The sequence below is a fragment of the Hyperolius riggenbachi genome, chromosome 3, assembly GCF_040937935.1.
Source record: "Hyperolius riggenbachi isolate aHypRig1 chromosome 3, aHypRig1.pri, whole genome shotgun sequence".
NCBI classification, from domain to species: Eukaryota; Metazoa; Chordata; class Amphibia; order Anura; family Hyperoliidae; genus Hyperolius; species Hyperolius riggenbachi.
Window position 1 is genome coordinate 416,277,076 of NC_090648.1, and position 12,077 is coordinate 416,289,152.

General features: G+C 41.8%; 2 protein-coding genes across 8 annotated transcripts in view; one reads left to right on the forward strand and one right to left on the reverse strand.

Moving 5' to 3' along the window:
• Nucleotides 1-12,077, forward strand: part of ARHGAP26 (Rho GTPase activating protein 26) — a 1,021,369-nt gene that overhangs the window by 960,466 nt on the left and 48,826 nt on the right. The gene's annotated exons all lie outside the window — the stretch shown is intronic.
• NR3C1 (nuclear receptor subfamily 3 group C member 1) overlaps nt 1-12,077 on the reverse strand; it is a 237,102-nt gene that overhangs the window by 12,402 nt on the left and 212,623 nt on the right. For all 3 annotated transcript variants that reach the window (XM_068277495.1, XM_068277493.1, XM_068277494.1), the window contains exon 7: nt 5,576-5,706. In XM_068277495.1, coding sequence (XP_068133596.1) covers nt 5,576-5,706 — 131 coding nt within the window. The remainder of the gene's footprint in view (nt 1-5,575; nt 5,707-12,077) is intronic.

The window sequence follows — 12,077 nt, forward strand, 5'->3', positions numbered from 1 at the left end:
TCGCGGGTGCGTTGGAGGAAAAACTGCGCCCGGGTGCGTCGGAACTGCAACGCATCGAAACGCGGCGTCGAGTGTGAAAGGTAAAATGAAAGTCTATGGACTTTCATCTTACCTTGGTTAACGCAAACGGCTTCCGTTTGCGTTAACGCAGAAAGTCTGCCCTAATGTGAAAGAGCCCTTTAAAAGACAGTCGGAGGGAGCCAAGTAGTGTGATCAGCTGTCTAGCTTCAGGCAACAGAAGCAGGGAGGTGTCACCGAGCTGCTGGGGCTGAGGGACAGCAAGTCAGAATCCCCAGGGTGTATGAGAGCAGGGCAAGACCTCCGTGCACCATGTACTGGGAGAGGAGGAGGAATTTAGCAGCAGCTACCTTTCAATGGCAAAATAACGGAGATAGGAGTGATCAACAAATGGCCAGACAGACAGACAGAGGGCTCACAGTGCAGTTCCCGCCCCTTCCCCCTGCTCCTAACATCAGCTCACTGCGTGGGGATGAGGAGGAGAGGCTCCAAACTACAGGCAGCAGAAGAATATGATGCCTGTGCTGTCACTGTGCAGATTTGTGAGTACTTTGTTTAATGACCTGAGCTGGAAGTTGTTGCTTTTATTTCCTCACTGTCTGCAGCTGACTTTTCAATTTGACCCCCCCCCCCCTCCCCCCACCTTTTTGACCCCCTGCCCCAATGGCTAGCACCTCAGTTTTTGCCTTCTGCTACGCTGATTTACTTCATCCTGATCACAACCTCACATTTGACTAGTGTTGTGCACTATGAGTAGCTAGCTACAAGCCTGCAAGTAGGTAGCTACTTGTAATCGAAATTTAAATGAGCACTGCCTGCGGTAGAGGGAAGTTTTAACCACTTAACGACGGCGGCGGCTGGTCGCACCTGTATTTCCATGGAAACGGCCACTCGTTCGAGCGGCCGTTCCATGTCAGTTCACGGAGGGAGTCTCCATGAACAGCCTGCGAGCCTCCGATCGCGGCTCGCAGGCGAAATGTAAACGCGCGGGGAAGAAATATATATATTATTTAGAGGGGGACCCAAATCTGCTCCTTTGCTTAGGGCCCCATTCGGTCTTAATCCGGCTCTGCACATTCAGGATCCATATTGAGAATGGGTCTTATAAATTGTATATAGACTGTAAAGGTAGGAGACAGCAGATGTCTTAAGGGATGCTACGAGTATATATATGTAGCCTCATCTGCAGGACCAATGTGTCCTGCAGATCACGATTGTAGATGCATTATTTCATGCGTGTAGGGCCCCAGTCCTGTACAGTATATCAGCAATTTTAGTCGTTGTCTTGTACATCTATTGCCTGGATCAATTAGGGCCTATTTCCACTACACACAGATTGGATGCAGAATGGATGCAGAAAAACTGACTCCAATGAAAGCCTAAGGGCCTGTTTCCACTAAACGCAATTTTTCTGATGCAGATTTTCCCATAGAGATTCATTGGATTCAGTTTTTCTGCATCCAATCTGCGTGTAGTGGAAATAGGCCCTTACTCCTCATAGAGGAGAAATGGGGGTATGTGATCTTCATAGAAGATATATATCATGTGACATTGGTATTATGTTCACTCCTCCATTACACAGTTGCGATAGTGTTGCTGTAAGGGTAAACAATGTGCATGGATTGCATCTCCGCGCTTCAAAAACGTATGTGAAGGAGAGTAGGATGATCCAACTCTTTGCAACTACAGAAACAGACAAAGTGGATAGGGGGAGACTAATGAGACATGTGATTGCTTGGATGAATGTACCTCCAGCCGATTCCGCTTGGAGGTTGTATAGACTGACATAAGGCCATATCCATCATAGGAAACAGGCCAAGTTGAAGTCCTCATTAAGGCCTCTTGGTGCAATCGTGTCCAATCTAAATATCCACTGCGATTCAATTTGAGTTAGTTTACGATCAAAATCTCCTCCCCTTATTCCTTTCTTCCAACATTGAATACCCCAGAACAAAATATTGAATCTGTCAGTATTGTGTAATTTATTCATATGTCTAGCTATAGATGTTTCTCTTCTATGTTTAATATCCCCAACATGTTCGAGGACACGATCCTTTAATAGCCTTGTGGTTTTACCCACATACCAGAGGTTGCATAAACACCTAGCCCCCTAGGGCACAGGGACAGGAGCGGGCAGCACGGAAACAGGATCGAGTGAAGGGGCTTGAGTACCATATTGGGTGGGAAGCACAATCAGCCAGGGAGGGTCCTAAGTGGATTGGGACCCTCTGGAAGTAAGTGCCCTACCTCGAATTGCCTGTATTGCCTTTTATCCAGTATTAAAGAGAACGTGTATACTCCACTGAAAGTATCCTTGTTTACTCTGTTCGCACATTGAGTGCATACAGGTGGAGAAGTGGAGGGATACACATCTGATGAGAAGAGTATATCTGTGCTGTGTCACTTTTACACTATTGACCTTTTGGATGTGAGGATTCATCCTCTACACAGCAGCAACTTACTCCAATTTAATTGGGGCGCCACGGTCTTTACCTTGAAATGGATTTAATAACTGCATATTGTTGCTCATTATTAAGAATCGATGGACACATGTTCATAGATGTCCCTATCCATCACCTATACACATTCCCCCCTTTGTCTGCTGGCTTAATAATAAGTTGCTCATTTTTTCTAAATGCGTCTAGGGCCTCTCCTCTCTATTTAAATTGTTTTGTATGGGGACACCCACAGTATCCACTTCCAACTTTCTGAATGCACCTGTGACCATGTGCACAAATGTATGGATATGTGGATATTGTGATAGAGCAGGGCAATATATGCTCTTGGATCTAGTCCCACTTGACTCAGAAGTTCCTGAAGTGCTAGCAGTGCTTCCTGTTCATTCTTTTGAGGTTTTTTTTTTTATCTTTGGCATATTTGCCTTCAAACATTTTCATCAATGCTAGTTTTCTGGCAAACAAGTTTAAGTCTTTTACCCATTCAAAGGCATTATATCCATTGGTTGGCACAAAAGACAAGCCCTTAGTGAGGAGATCTATCTGTGTGTTAGTCAATGTATATGAAGATAAATTCACCACTCTTAATAAGTCCTGTGTGTCCATGTACAGCAATTTGCACTACTTGTAATATGTGTTTAACCCACCCGTTTTAGACGGTAGTGCAGGGGGGACCAGACCACAGGTGAATGCACCATTCTGAGTAACTAGCCTGATCAGCCAGGTAGCGTTTCACCATCCCCACCTGCACACCGTATCATTGTGAAGGGACCAGCAAATCTATGGGATAGCTACACCTGGACTCAGTATCTAATACTGCAGCCCAGGGGGATAAGCAACGACCCCCATAGCTCGGTGAGGGGATTCATTTGACACCTTCACAAAGGAACATCCACAACAGTGGAACCCCAGTCCGCAATCTTTATTGTGTATAGACAAGTGAAGCTACACGCTTTTATATTTGTACCCATAGGGCTATGTCCTTCTGGATTAAAGTGTTTGTTTAACCACTTCACAGCTTCAGTACAGTATATCTACTCCCCTGCAGACTTCATCTAACCGCCCAGGGGAGTAAATATACGTACTCCCGCTGCTACCACTACTGTACGCGCTCCCGCTTATTTGTGCGCTCGTTCATGTTGCCATCTGCCCGCCAGGAGATCAATGAATGGGAAAGCAATTTCTAATCATTGATCTAAGTCCCCGTAGCAATTATCGGCGCCTTTTATGAGAAGCTGCACGATCATTCTAATAAATAAGTTTCCCATCCTCAGTACACTTCCTGTAAGCATACATATTTTGCTTACAGGACGTATTGAAAAAAAAAAAAAAAAAAGACTGAGGCCATCTTGTGGCCAAATAGTACAACTACATCTAAAAGTATTTTTTTTAAATGCAAAGACCTGTTTTTACATTTTAAATTAACCCCTTACCTCCCAAACTCCCCAATAGTTACCAACATTTATTTTTTTGTAAAAAAATACAATGAAATAAATTTACAAATTATCCTGATAAAGATACATTACACAGGTTACCGCTAAGCAAAGAGCAGCCCCTATAATGCTTTAACTGCAATGGACGGATGGCACACACCACATACTAGTGGAATAGTTATCCCTCCCATTGGGGGAGGCACATATCGCTATTGTATTGGGTTGCTAAGCAACCATCCGCTCTGTATAATAACATCACAAAATAAGCTTTTTCCTGCATTACCGAATGCGGAAATGCTTAGTGAAAGGGCTCTATGTCCTCTAATCTTTACAAATGCACTCCCTGAAAAAGATCTATACAAAGATGCCAGGGGGCCTCCCTAATCTTTTTTTTTTTTATGTATGTGGATTCTGCAACAGCTTTGCTGCAGTGCCCTGTGCGTTCTGACACCTTTCTTTCATGGTCAACATTACACTTTCTCAGCTATCCGTGGTACATTAGCTGCCCTGTGGGATCACACTAGATGAGCTAGCCTTCACTCCACATACACATAAATAAGCTTGGGCATTCACATCACGGTCGCTGATGTATTGGTTGTCTTTTCTTGGACCACCTTTGCTAGGTGCTGTCAATCAATTAGAACAGACTGCCATATAAATATAGATGGGTACCACAAATACATACACCTCTCTGCTGATCATTATTATATTTAAATAATGCAGACACATTTTCTGTGGCACTCTACAGTGTATATTGACCACTGGAAGGTCACTCGCTACTAACGGTAAATGACACATGCATACTAAAACATGCCTAAATGTTCCTGCCCTTACAAGTTTAAAGTACAGCTCAAGTGAGAGGTATAAGGAATGCTGCCGTAATTATTTACTTTTAAACAATACCAGTTGTTCATGCATCAGTAGTGTCTAAACAGCACACCTAAAACAAGCATGCAGCTAATCCAGTCAGACGGCAAGGCAATTTGCATTGTTTAAAAGGAAATAAGTATGGTAACCACTTTATTACTCCACCATCCTTAAAGTGGCACTATGAAGAAAATTAAGCTTTTAGGGTAACCTGGTAAAATGTAGATAATAGTAGGAGCTTCAGTTACTTAGCCTTTTCTTTTTCTTAAATGTGGGCTTGAAAGGTTTTTTGACAACATATGTAGAGATACAGCCCGTCATTTTCTCTAGCTATGCAATGTACTCCCCCAGTCTCAGAGCTGTTACAACTGATTTATGCTCTGCTTTCTCCACGCTCAAGCTGTACGGGATATGTAGACTGATCAGGGAGTGCTGGGAAACATTATGGCACTGGACACAGAAGGAACCAAGTCATTTATCTTGCTTATTTATTTATCTATCTACTTGCTGACCTCGCTGCATTCCATTGTCTTCAGCTGAGAGACATGAAAAGAGAAATCAGCTATTACAATGCAGCCCGAGACAGCAGAGGGGGACGACAGGCAGGATCACTACATATGCTGTCTAAAACCTCTCAAGCAGACATTTAAAAATACTAAGTATTTGATGCTCCTAATATTAGGTACATACTAAAAGTGTTGTCTCCCTAGACTTATTTTCGCCATAGTGCCCCTTTAAGATGTCCTTTAAAGAGAACATTTCTGCTGAAATCCAATTATTTTATATAACAAAAATACTTACTTGTGCTCATAAGCAACAAAACCTTCATGCAGAGGAATTCATCATATGAAACCTGGAGGCGGGTCATCTCCTTAACAATTCTGAACATATCTTGAAATCTCTCATGCATGTATGGCAAGTTCATCCTCTCCCTAGGAAAAATAAGAGGAATATATAATTGTTGCCACCAGATGACATATTTTGACCCCGAGGAGATGGTCAGGACAGAATACCTGGCCATCAGCTTTAAAGGGGTAAATAGTAATATCGTCTATGGCACAGGTGTCAAACTCAGTCCTCAAGGCATACATTTGAAATCGGCGCCGGGAGACTTGGGCACAGGATACAGCCGGTATATGACTGATCCTGCTGCTGCACAATTCCCAGCCGCGTTAATTCCCCCTCCAGGCCGCCACGGATGGTGGGGAATGGTATAATTCGGCTTCCAGCTATTGCTGGAGGCCAAATTATTGTGTTTTAAAAGCTACTTCAGCTCCGTCTTCTGTCGGCGCCGACGTTACTCACTGAGCACCGCTATAGATGTAATTCCTATTATAGTCTATGGTGGCGCCGGCTGCGCCCAAATCTTCCTGCGCTGAAAAGCACTGCTCCGTCCTCAAGAGCCATATCCATGAATGTGTTTAGGATTGACTGAGAAAGGTGTTCTTCATAATGAATCACATCCTTCCCAGTTTCAGTCCATTCAATTAATTTGAGTTGTGCCAAACACGTGTGAGGACATTGGCTCTTGAGGACTAGAGTTCCCAGCTCTATGGTCTACATTGGGCTTTCACAACTCAAGTACCTGCAAGAACATGTTTTGCAGAAAACTACAAACATTCACATGCAAGGTAATTCGTGTCTCAGCAGAGGTTATTAACTACCTCTCTAGATTTACACAAATACACTGTTGAGGGAACCTGAGGACTGAGTTGAAAAATTCTGTTCTACATTGCAGTTTTTGCTTTGAGAAATGTAACAAATATGAGCCATGGTTCAGAACTGGTTTTGAACAGTCTCTATTCTGCAACAGGGACTGGAATTCTGTGCAGAAACACACATGATCTTTTGTCAAGCACTTTTACTATGTCCCTTGTTCATAATGAAAACAGGTGAGGGTAAAAAACCAAAAAAAAAAAAACCAAAACGTATAGCCTTTTGTTCCCCAGAAAGTGGACTTTTGCAGAAGCACTGACAAAAGCAACCAATTGGTTTTCCTTTTTATTAAACCTTTAAGAAGAGATGCTTAAAACTCTCTGAGAATGTCATAGCTAGTAATGGCATAATACCTAGCAGTCTTTGTGGTCCCTCAATGTCCTCTGGATTGGACCCCTTTTGTTGTTTCACTGTCACTCCAATTATAGCCCTCAATCCGGCTAGGTTGAAAACTACGGTGCATGCACTCTCCTATGTCCAGTGTATTGTGAGCAAACCCAGCTGGGTTGCAGACTTTAATTGGGATGACAATGGAACAGCAGAGGGTAGAAAAGGTGGTCACTGTGAGGATAACACAGTCACCTGTATGACAAGGACAGACCAGGAGCCAAATGGTGCAGTACTGTGGGGTATTAGATGTTAGATTGTAGTACAAGCGTATTTATAATCCCAAAGGTGGGTTGCAGTCCCCGCAATGATCATATATCGCCAACGATGAAATAACCGTCCCCGCTCGGTATTCCAGGTCCTACTGGAACTGGATGGTCGCACTCCTGGTTGGTCCTGCTTGGTTGTAGAGAACACCACACTCGGAAGGGGAACACCTCCAAAGGAGATGTAATGTATAGTACTTGGGGGTGGAGGCGCCCAAAGATAGGTAATGTGATGAATCAAAAAATAATAATAAGGGGGAAGTGTCTTTACCACTCCAGATGGAAGAACCCAAATCACAGGGTTAATGTAATGTAATAAGATTAAATTATTTATTCAGCAGGATTAAAAAGATCACAAATAAGTGTACTTAAAGTGCTTCATTTTTTTCAGCAATAAGAAATGTCTTTCAAAATGTTACTCAGAAATTTCTGAAATACAGTCTGTGTGAGATCATTTATTAGTATAATGTACATAACATCTAGACTGTGATTTTTCTTGTAAAATAAACACATTCAGTCTTGTCACATGGGATGCTACAGCTGAGTACGTCACAATACTCAGCTCTGGTTATGCAATAGGAGCCCAGAGAGCTGCCATAAAAGGGATACAGTTGGAGGAAGGAATGCCTGATTCCCAGTCACAGCTCTGAGGACGTGTTAACAGACGTAATATGCTTCAGTAGCACATACAATTAGAAAATTAGCCTCTCACAGAGTTGCACTATTCCTAAACTGTGGAATATAAAAATTAGTACAATGAATCAAAAGGTCACAAGAAGTGTTGTGCACTATATTTACACAAGAGACAGGGTGACTGAGAAAAGTCTATCATCTTCCTCTGGCAAGATTCAAATTTATGAGACATCCTCTTTATGTGCTTTCATTTACCAATCGCTCAAACTGTTTGGGAATACAGGTAATGAGCAGCACGGTGGCTTAGTGGATAGCACCCTCGCCTTACCGCACTGTGTTATATTCTTCCTGTATCTGCGTGGTGATACCCCCGGGCACTGCGGTTTCCTCCCACATTCCAAAAACTGACAGATAAGTTAAGAGGTTCCCCCCTAAATTGTCCGTAGGTTTCCCCCTAAATTGTCCGTAGGCTACGTTGGACATACAACTATGGTAGGGAGTAGATTGTGAGACCCTGTGAGGGACAGTTAACGAAAAAATTATATATTATTAATAATTTATAAAGTGCCAACATATTCTGTGGCACTGTACAAAGTAAGAAACAAATACGGAGTATATAATACAAAAAAATGGTATACACCAATAAACAAAATACAGAATTGGTGAAAAAATACAGAATTGATAACAAGTACAGAATTAGTAATTACAGTGGCAAAAGTAACATGACAAATAAAAAATATAACAAAATACAAGACAAAGAAGGGGAAGAGTGCCCTGTTCTTGCGAGCTTACAATCTAAAGGACTTTGGGGTGGGGGGGAGGGGGGCATGTATACAATAAACATACTTAGAGGCAGTGAGTTTTAAGGTATTTCGTAGTAGTGCAGCTTGGCCTTAGGACAAAGGGAAAGTGGCCTATGGTAGTGTATGCTTGTTGGAAAAAGTGAGTTTTAAGAGAGCGTTTAAAGGTAACAAAGGTTGGAGAATGACGTTTGTGCTGTGGAAGGGCATTCCAGAGGAGGGGTGAAACACATGTAAAATCTTGTATATGTGAATGCAAGGAGGTGATTCTAAAGGAGGACAAAAGAAGGTCATGTGCAAATCTGAGATTGCGATTGGGTTGTAGAGATGGAGCATACTGTTCTACTGCGAAGAGTCCATGGGAATTCAGGTCTGGGGCTGAAAGGTACAGTTGTCTATCGTCTGCATATACAGTAAGTTGCCAAGACCGTGTATATAGATGGAAAAGAGGAGGGGGCCAAGGACAGAGCCTTGAAGTACCCCCACATACAAAGGATGAGGAGAAGAGATCTGATCTGAGTAAGAGACTTATACTATGTAAAAGCACTGTGAACGATGTTGGCGGAACTTGGCGCTATATATAATGATGTTCATTTACAGCATTTCATGAAGCATGCAGAATATGGTGTAAGGACTAAGCTTATTTTACACGAACTGGATGCATTGCGAAATCTCCTACATGCTATACAAGAAAATAGGATGAGAAGTACATTAACACTGCAGCAAAGACAATATTAAAAGATGATCAACATAAAAAAATGGCCACAGAGTCATACTGCATTTGTGCCAAAAATAATTACAGCTTTGACCTTGAAACAGTCACCTTATAGCTGTGAGTATCAGTTTCATGTTACTGTACAGATACGTGCCAAGCACTGACTGCAGGCATAGTTCACCCTCGTTTACACAGTTTCAGTGAAGCACAGTATAAGAAGGATACTATGACCTTTGCAAAGAAATAAGCAAAGCATCCGCCAGAAGTCCAAATGCACATTGTTTAGAGCACTGTATGGTGTGAGGCATTGAGGCGCTAATGGAATGATGGAGGATGTCAATCACTAATTTAGTTGGTTGACATAAAACCACTACAGCAAAAAATCTGTGGCCATGACGGGTCAACTGTAATTTATAGAATTATACGTTTTTATACGTTTTTTAATAAAAATGATAAACTTTCTGAAACTGCTTGCTTTCCCTCTTTTCATTTTTCAAACTAGCAACTGTAAAAATACTAGAGAAACTGGTGTTCAACTATTGCAAACACTAAAAGGCGATCACAGTTGCTGCAGGCAGCACAAACTTCCTATGTCACTTGTCACTCAAGAACACAATATACATTTGTCAGCATATATGAGCAATCCTGCAAAACATTTCTATTAAAATACTGGTCAGGTGAAGCTATTTGTCATGGCAAACGTGTGTCCCCTTTGGTAGGAGTGGTAAAGGAAAACACACTGATCAAAATGTTTGGGGTGATAACATACACTCAAGCTGACAAACTGGTTTAGATGGCAATAAAGGAGAGATATCCACACATGTATCACTATGCATAAGTCAACGAGTATGTTAGCTCTGTGGAAACCATTGCACATTTAATCCAGAGCAGCACTGACTTTGTTGGAACTGTACTAAAAATAACAATAAAACGGTTTTTTTTTTTACATATTATAAATAATTTAGTCAGTGTTTGCCCATTGTATAACCTGTCCTCAGCCTTCCTTCTCCCTGATTTACATCTTTAATGCTGTCAGGTGCAGGAATGCTTGCATACTCAGTGTTCCGAAGCCGGTAGAAAAAATAACCAGTCTCCCAGAATGCTCTGGGAGAATCCTGCATAGCTAACCAGCCTAGGCTGTAACTGCGAGGGCAGGGCTACAAATTAATATACAGCAATATAGTAGAGTCTCGGTTATCAGACACCAAGGATTGCAGATGGCGGATATTTATTTACAAATTGTGAGAAAACCTTCCTGGTCTAGCCTCATGCTTAAAGAAGTACCATAGTGACATATAGCAGAATATTAATTATCACAGTTTCAGCATCAAAAACACTTTCCATCTCTATATACAGTAGAGTGCGGTTATTCGGAACTCAACTAACCAGTAGTCTCAATCTACCAGAACAAACCACGGGCAGTACTCACAGTGGTGAAGGCCAACTTCTTAGGCCATTTGTAGGCTCTGCTGGGCTTTAAAAAACTGGGTTCCAAGGTTCCCCCAAGGTATTTCAATTACTATATTTTAACATTTAATACAGTGTTCATGGTGTTTATATAGAGTGGGGTATAGTACTGCATTAGCTAGGCCTAATTCTAACAAAGAGTCTCAACCAATCAGAAAGCACACCATGTGTGAAACTAGCCTGAGGCTGCAGGCTTCAGATTCTAAATGCAGCTAAAGCAAATACAATTTTGGGATTTATTAAAAAGGGAAAAAAAACATGAGATGCTAGCATAATACTGCCCCTATTCAACTCTCTAGTAAGGCCACATCTGGAATATGGAATTCAGTTCTGGGCACCACATTACAGGAAAGATACTGCAGTTTTAGAGCAGGTGCAGAGACGACCAACAAAAACTGATACGAGGGATGGAAGGTCTCACTTACCAAGAAAGGTTAGATAAACTGGATTTATTTAGTCTGGAGAAAAGTGCCTTAGATGAGATCTAATTAACACATATAAATAGGTCAGAGGGCAATATAAACGTTTGGCAGATGAGATTTTTGTCCCTAGGTTTTTAAGGCTGTTTCACACTACAAGAGCTTTTTTTAAACACCAGAGATTTTAAAAGCTCTTGCTAATGCAATCCTATGAGGGATTTTTACAAAACCACATTGCTCCATTGTAAACACTCACGTAGGATAACATTAGCAAGAGCTTTTAAAATCACAAGCGCTTAGAAAAGCTCTTGTAGTGTGGGCGAGCCCTTACAAAGGACTATGGGACATGATCTGCGCATGGAGGAAAAACGTTTTAGCCATTTATTTAGGAAAGGGTTCTTTATAGTAAAATGAGGAATGCATTGCCACAGGAAGTAGTTATGGCATATCTGCATTTAAAGGGGGTTTAGATGCTTTCCTTGCGTTGAAAGACATCCAGAGCTATAATTACTAGGTAATGCCAGTGGTGTTGATCCAGGGATTTTATCTGACTGCCCTCTGGAGTCCAGAAGGATTTTTTTCCCTTTTGGGGCCAATTAGACCATGCCGTGTAAGGGTTTTTCGCCTTCCTCTGGATCAACAGGGATATGTGAGGGTGCAGGCTGGTGTTGTACTTTATTTTCTGGTTGAATTCGATGGACATGTCTTATTTCAACCCAAATGTAACTATGAAACTTAGACAGGGCCTCTATATTTTGAGAGTAAGAGGTTCCCTCTCCCTATGTCACACCCTCTGGTCTAATCATGCAGTACCGATCTAGACTCAACCAGTCGACAAGCCAGGAATTTCTCCACAATTTTCACATTTATTTGCAGCGGTTATATAGCACATACAAATAA